Source organism: Triticum urartu, chromosome 4A (genome assembly GCF_056163025.1).
Source record: "Triticum urartu cultivar PI428250 chromosome 4A, HENAU_Tu73, whole genome shotgun sequence".
Classification (NCBI taxonomy): domain Eukaryota; kingdom Viridiplantae; phylum Streptophyta; class Magnoliopsida; order Poales; family Poaceae; genus Triticum; species Triticum urartu.
In genome coordinates, this window is record NC_141876.1 from 563,022,666 (window position 1) to 563,030,325 (window position 7,660).

The following is a 7,660-nucleotide window of genomic DNA, read 5'->3' on the forward strand; positions in this document are numbered from 1 at the left end:
AGACAAAGTAGTCAGACGGCGTCTAATCCATATGGAACACACAACATGGACGACCTACTGAAATGAAAATAAAGGTGAATCAAAGAAACTGAACACACAACATGGACAGCCTGCTGCATCTAGGAAGTGAAGAGGCTCCATTCCTGAATACAAGTAAAACTGCATATTGTAAACTACCTGATTGTTCAAAAGTAACTAGCTAGTCCTGTTAAAGTAACTAGATAATTGTGGTCGCGGGGCGCATACTCATACAATGAGCTCCTGCAGCCGCATGTCTGGTACAATCTAATCACATCACTCATCTCAAATACACCATTGGCTTCGGTGATGTTATAGTACAAAATGACACTGAAATAGATATACATTGGTACTAGGGTACAGATAACTTCCACAAGAGTTCCAACACACAAAAATCAGTAGTAAAATCACCATTGGGATGAATAAAATGTACTGCTGCAAACAAAGACATTTATCTCTGAACTATATATGCTAACCATATCTTACAATAGATAATCAATTCAGAAACACAACAAATGCTAGTTAACATCCAAAAGAGGAAAATAGAGGGGGAAACGGGCCACATCTTTAAAAAGGTGCACAAAACCATTTATCATGCATAGAAACTAAACACTACATCAGCTAGATTTCAAGTCTTGCATGCACAAAACTAATTAACAATCTAACCATCTACGTAAACTAAAATGCCATCAGCCACAAAATCCAGAAGGTAAATGCAACTCACTCCACATTTTCACATCCGGGCTTGGGACCGGCAAAGGCAGTGTTAAACCACACCAATCATCATTCAAGCATACAGGCCACACCATCAAGCAAATGCAACATTCATACACATAGAGTCAAGCACACACAGAGTCACACAAACAAAGAGTCAAGCACACACACAGTCAAGCCACACACAGTCACACACGGTCAAGCCACACACACACACACACAGTCAAGCCACACACACAGAGTCAAGCCACAGAGTCACACACACATAAAGGAGCGCTTGCACACAAGAAACAGACGTGTAGAGTCAAGCACACACATAGAGAGTCAAGCACACACAGAGTCACACAAACAAAGAGTCAAGCACACACACAGTCAAGCTACAACACACAGTCACACACAGTCAAGCCACACACACACACACACAGAGTCAAGCCACACACACACACAGTCAAGCCACAGAGTCACACACACATAAAGGAGCGCTTGCACACAAGAAACATACGTAGATAGGGGCACAGATAGAAAGCTAATACATGCAAAGACCGAATTAAACTCAAAAAGCTATAAAGAATTCCATAACTTGAATGAGTAAACCGATCTCTCGAGTGGTGAGGGTGATTCTGATCTTCATTCCTGAAAATAGGAAGCTAGTTTTAGAGGCTGATTAAGTGTTTATCTTCATCCCACAAGAGCGTACACATATGGACATAAAAGAAATGTTAAATGTGTTCTTGTTCTACTTACTAGAGAAAGGAAGGCATGTAACATGAGCAACATTCTTATAGAAATTTTGGCTAAGGTAAGAGCAACCTTCAACACTGATTCATTTGTAGTGCTAGAAGATTCCAGCCTGCAGGGCAGAGAAACAATGTCAGTACAAATCACCAGGCAAACCAACCTTCTTACTTGTTGGGTCCAAATCAAGGAATTCTAGCTACCAAATAATTCAAGGTGGATGCAAGATGAGACACCTCCAAACATCAGCCTCACTGGTGCACACCAACTTATAAGCTCAGGTATTGCGTTTATATTATACAGAATAAACAAACCAGCCTACCACCAGTCAAGTTCGAAACAATGTACTGATTAACCGAGCTTATGATGACTTGCCAACAATTCGAAAGTGAACTGAAGTCTAGTGTTTATTCCATTTGTAAGTAGAAGATGATGCAAGCAAAAACCCTAAAAGCAAAATTAATTCACTGGCCTGGTGTATGTAAAGCATCCACTTTTCACATATTGGGAATATGCACTAACGCCAACTGCCATTATTCCCTTTATGTTCAGAACAAAGATGTTGATATTTATAGGTAGTTCCTATTTTTCATATTATACATACTAGGCCATGTATTCTAAAATTGAAAAGAACCACCAAAGAATGGTTAATGTAGCCAACCGATGAAAGCCAGGTTAACTCACCGGGTGACGTGGATCAGCAAGCATGGGAAAGAGGCCTCTAACTATGAGTGATTGTCTTGCCTGCAGGAAGACAATGCAACAAATATGAGTTATAACAGTGGCACACTGCCAAACACCAGAGACAAGTCTCGGTCCAACATAAGCAGTGCTGTTTCTTATCGAGCAAAATTCTATAGTACTCATTCCGTCCCAAATTACTTGTCTTAAATTTGTCTAGATAGTGATGTATTAGACACGTGTTAATACATGTTAATTAGTGAATCTTGTTGAACACCACACTGTTTCTCATCAGGGTAAATTCTGTAATACATTAGCGAGTCCAGTTGAACAACATACTCCCAATCTTTTGGTTTGTTAGGCACATGCGTATTTTCAGATCAACGATTTGGCCAATGAAATATGAGGTATGCTACAAAAGGTACACCATGACAAACCTATATCAAATACTAATTTCAATGGTATACTTCAGCATTTAATACATATTTCGTTGGTCAAACTGATGATCTAGAAATATAGGCGTCCCTTATAAACTGAAATGGAGGTAGCAGTAGGAATTATGCACCAAGTAAAAATAAAGGAGAAATACATATCATCAATCTTTTGCTGAGAAAAAAGAAGGATGTTGTATCAAGGCAAAACCATGAAGGTTAAATGCTAAATGAATTTTTAGCATTACATGGCAAATAATTATATATTGTTCCCCTGTATTGAGTTGCACAATTGTGCAAGGTTCAGTGTTAGATTTGCCTGAACTTATCTTTCAAAGTTTGAAGATCAGCATGCTAGTTCTGAATCATTATTACCTAGATATAGCACACACAGAAGGAGGTACTAAAAAGGTTACAAGGAAACAGGTTGTTCACATACTTCAAATGCGCTTGTGAAGCTCCACTTCAATTGATTTGTTTTTAGACGAGGAACGGCATGGTGGACCTGTACTTGACAATTAGCCTGCAGATACTCGATACGGCATAATATATGAATCAATTTCCATTAAACTACAAGATGAGGTGAAGCGCCTATAAGAAGAAATACTCTTTTTCTCCTGTCCAAATGAGGTGAAGCAAATGATGACCGAAGCCTTAACTTTGATAGCAGCCCGCACCTAGCAAATATGCAGTGAACTATTTCAGACTTATAAACCCAAGTGTCATAGACTGATATTCAATCAACGGAAGACAGAAATTGTTCCCCTGTAAACACTAACAAAAGGTTGGAAAATCCAAGGTTCCAAAATACGCACTGCAGAGGAAGCAATAGACTCCAAGTGGGTCATGGGTTCTCCCACGTATTTCATGGTTCGCTTGAAGTACAAATCCTGGTTGAAGACCTCAGCCTGTGAAACAATTCATGAAAATATATCACCAAATATGAAGAGAGAAAAGGCAGGAAGGAGCGAATTTCCATTAGATTCCATTAGAGCACCAAAGATATACTTGTTGAGAACACATTTAGGGGCTGTTTGGAAGAATAGTATTTATTTGTAACATTTTAGTATTAAAGTCTGATATAAACTACAAAAGGGAACCTATCAACAAATGCCCTCCCAAACGCCCGTGTTTATCAAGAGAACGTAGACCTCCAAAAGAAAGTTCACCTCAGCACAAATTCTGCCTACTGTTGACATAGTCTCAACTGGATACAACCCACGGAGAGTCTCAGCACTAAGGAGAATGGCATCACTACCTGAACAAAACAATTGTGATTCATGTTACAACTTGTGTAATTATAGTTTGTTTGGGTGCAGTAATGAGCAGTTGTACAGGATCACCAAAGTATAAGATATCTGCAAGAGGCAAAAACTAACCGTCCAACACTGCATGTGCCACATCAGTTGCCTCCACACGAGAAGGCCTTAGGTTGTCCGTCATACTGTCCACAACACGAGTAACAACAACAGGCTTTCCAGCCTTGTTGCACTTGTGCAGAGCAGACTTCTGAAATAAGAACACCGAAAGAACGAATAAAGCAGTACTCAATAGAGACCCTTGATTTTTGTTTTTAAAAGAGCAAATCTAACTAAAGCACATAAAATCACCACCAAGCTTCATGCAAATGGGGAAAATACATGTTAATCCAGCAAAATGCCTTCACAACTGCCAAGGGCACTCACAATGCTTGGCTCTTAGCACGTTATCATAGTCAAAATGCTGATGTGGCACTGTAATAATTAAGAAAGAATGAGAGTGGAGCTATATGTTCATATAGATATGGCTCTTAGCTCGTTTTCCTGCACTCCCTGTTTTCCTATTCTTTAATTTTCTCCACAACTAGGCCACTGAGATGTAAAAAGGATCCATAAACTAATTAAATGCAATATCATTTAGATACGACCCCTAAGAATTGGGGTGATTCTCTCTAATTTTTTCACCGCCTAGGACGACACGTTAAGAGATAATGCATTGGGAAGGTTGAGATAACCAACCTTTTTAGGTGGAAGATCAATTCCAAGGTTTCCTCTTTACAGAATTATACCTCTGCTTCTTCCAGGATCTCATCAAAATGGTTCAAGCCCTGCAAGGAATAAGTAGACAATAGGCGGTAAACAAATCAAAGTTGCTCAGGAATGTTGAAAGAATATCTTGAAATTACCTCTACATTCTCAATTTTGGCAAAAATCAGAGTTTGGCTTAGATCACCTAACTTTGAGAGGAACTCCCGTGCCTATTGCTGGAAAAATACTATCAACATTAGGAACATTTTTCCAAAGTATGAAATGCAAACAAACATGTGATACTATTTCAACAAAATATCAATATAAAAAATTCATTCTGTTGGGAAAGATGGAACTGTGAAGTAGTACACCTAAATATCGACATAATGTGTTACTTACTTGCCGCACATCTTCTTCATGCCTTGTATAAGAAAGAGAGAGGAAGTCAACCTTGTTTTCCCCATTTTTTCATAACCTGAAAGTGATGCACGCTCATAAAGTCATATGATGGGTTACAGCAAGGAGCTCCAGTTTCACGAAAATAATAATTTAACATGTAAATCTAGTCGCCAAGTTAATACAAGGAGCAAGAGAGATTCTTGGGAGGAGTTCCTTACATCTTTATCCTCATCAGACAGGGTGGGCATGTCGATATGGATCTAGGAGCAGTGCAATGTGAAGGCATAATAATCACAAAAAAGTTCAGAAAAAAGAATAGCGCTAGGTCTGTTACCTATGATCAGGTACTAAGAATACCAAGGTTAGATACCAAGCAACAAACAGCAATGAATCATAATAACCATAAACAAACAGCAATCAATCGTGACATATAAACATGTACCATCTCAATGCAACAAACAACAATCAATCGGCCTACATGGTTTTTACCTTCTCAAGGCAATCAATCAAACAACAAACAACAATCCATCTCAAAGCAATCAATCAAACAACAATCCATCTCAAGGCAATCAATCAAACAACAAACAACAATCCATCTCAAAGCAATCAATCAAACAACAATCCATCTCAAAGCAATCAATCAAACAACAATCCATCTCAAGGCAATCAATCAAACAACAAACAACAATCCATCTCAAAGCAATCAATCAAACAACAATCCATCTCAAGGCAATCAATCAAACAACAGTCCATCTCAAGGCAATCAATCAAACAGCAAACAACAATCAATCAATCATGCCATATGGGAAGATAAGCAAAGCATGATAGCAAGAACACCATCAGAACAACCGTAACAGACAAGAACAAGATTTGTTGCATCTAGGATGGGAGCACACACGCCTGCCGGTAGAACAAGAATCAACAGAGGGCAACCAGGGTATCACAAGGGCGCATGAGTTTGAGACCTGAAAATAACTACTGAACAACGCAGGTGATGGAACAGAGGAACGGATTTGACAATGCTCCAATTTCGAAACCAGAACCGATCGTTCCTGCAACCATCGCCCCGACGCGAACACGAAACGCAGGATCGTCAGATAACAGAAGCGCACGCACAAGTTTCTCAAACAAGAAACATAGGAACCATCCCTTGACCGCGAACACGAAACGCAGGGACTTGTTAGCTCGCAAACAAGACGGTGACCCAAACCGACGGACCGCTCGCTTCCTCCCAGAGTCGCAGGGATGGAGAGCCCCGACGAGACGGCCCCAAGAACACGCGGGGCGACGGCAAGGATGAGCAAGAATCAAAGCACACGCGACTCTGAACTGACGATGACGGCGAGGGAGAGGAAATCAAACCAGACGCGCATTTCTATCTAAACGGTCGAATCGAGGATGAGCGAAATCAATTGAATCAGTCAAACGCGCTTCAGAACAGAGGAACCAAGGACGAGCAGAATCGAACAAATCAGAAGTGATTCTTCTATTCTACTCTAAACGACGGACGAATCGAGCGAGGATGAGCAACGCCGAACCAAGTGCGAGAGGAGGAGAGGTAGGAACCGAGGACGAACTGCCTCACCGGACGCGAGACGAGGAGAGGCAAGAACCGAGGACGAGTCGCCTCACCAGACGCGAGAGGAGGAGAGGCACGAGTCGAGGACGAGCGCGCGCAGCTGGTGCACGACGCCGGTGCCCCCGCCCGCGTCCTCGGGGAGCGGCGCGGCCCCGCGGGTGGAGAGGAGAGGGAGCAGGGCGCGAGCGCGCGGGTGGATTTGGAGTCGGCGGCCGTAACGGAGGCCACCACGCGGCCAGGACGGGCCGAGGACGAAGGAAGGAGGCGAGAGGCGCGGCCCGGACGGAGAGAGGAGGAGCAGGCCGGCCAAAGGGCGGAGCAGAGGCGGTGGCGGCGGGCGGAGGCTTGTCCTTGCCGAGGTGCGCGTGGCGTGGCTGCGGATATGAAAGGCAAGTGGAGCGGGGCTGGATCCGGCGGCGAAACGGGAGTTTTCCACGCAGCCGATGCCCCTGCGTACCGTTGCGGTGTGTGTCTCTTTCCTTTTCTTTGTTTCAGATCAGAAGATTGATTGAGCGGTGAAAAAAATGTGTTCATTTTTTAGTGCTGAAAGTAAATGTGTTCGTGTTAGAAACACCTACGTATCCGAGTTGATCGAAAACTCGTCTCGCCCGCTCTAGCTTCTGCCGCTTCCCTCCTCTCTCTCGCCTCTCCTCCCCTCCCGCCGTTGATGTAGGCGGCGGCGCGGCATTTCTCCCCTTCTGATGGTGTGCGCAACGCGGGATGCGGCATCGTGCCGGGGGCGCGGTGGCAGCGAGTCAGACGGGCGCGCCGGTGGCGTGAGCGGATGGCAGCGTTGCGGCGGCTGTGCGGATTCCGAAGGTGGGTGCTCGGGGTGCTCGATGATCTTTCTTTCAGATTTGATGAATTTTCTTTCAGATTTAATCCAGTGTTTTTCAAATTTGATGAACCTTTTTTCAAATTCAATGAACTTATTTTTAGAAATCGATATACTTTTTTCAATTTTTGTGAACTTTTTCCCAAAATCGATTAACTTTTTTTCAAATCCAATGATTTTTTCCAATTCGATGAGCTTCTTTCAAAATCAATTAACTTTTTTTAAAATATGTGATTTTTTTCAAATTCAATATTTTTTTCAA

The 7,660-nt window shown here is 42.4% G+C and overlaps 1 protein-coding gene across 11 annotated transcripts; it reads right to left on the reverse strand.

The window, feature by feature from the left end:
* Positions 1–1,215: 1,215 nt before the first annotated feature.
* Positions 1,216–7,000, reverse strand: LOC125528715 (pyruvate kinase 1, cytosolic). Of its 11 annotated transcripts, none has more exons than XR_015601611.1 (12): positions 6,617–7,000; positions 4,985–5,060; positions 4,744–4,821; positions 4,577–4,665; positions 3,959–4,088; positions 3,749–3,837; positions 3,395–3,487; positions 3,239–3,256; positions 3,019–3,102; positions 2,152–2,211; positions 1,477–1,582; positions 1,216–1,365 (listed from the first exon to the last, which is right to left on the reverse strand). XR_015601611.1 is itself a non-coding variant. In XM_048693148.2 (11 exons), the coding sequence occupies exons 4-10, from the start codon at positions 4,020–4,022 to the stop codon at positions 1,568–1,570; spliced, it is 423 nt and encodes a 140-aa protein (XP_048549105.1). In that variant the 5' UTR covers positions 4,023–4,088; positions 4,577–4,665; positions 4,744–4,821; positions 4,985–7,000; the 3' UTR covers positions 1,216–1,365; positions 1,543–1,567. The 11 variants fall into 11 exon arrangements, 2 of the variants coding, with proteins under 2 accessions (XP_048549105.1, XP_087375073.1); XR_007292458.2 differs by having other exon boundaries at positions 6,570–7,000; XR_007292457.2 differs by having other exon boundaries at positions 5,203–7,000.
* Positions 7,001–7,660: the final 660 nt, after the last annotated feature.

Coding starts and splice junctions, on each gene's coding strand:
- LOC125528715 (XM_048693148.2), bottom strand. CDS start 4,022: ATGACGGACAACCTAAGGCCTTCTCGTGTGGAGGCAACTGATGTGGCA. Junction 3,838..3,958: donor GGCACATGCAGTGTTGGACG/GTTAGTTTTTGC, acceptor TGTTTTGTTCAG/GTAGTGATGCCATTCTCCTT. Junction 3,488..3,748: donor TAGGCAGAATTTGTGCTGAG/GTGAACTTTCTT, acceptor ATTGTTTCACAG/GCTGAGGTCTTCAACCAGGA.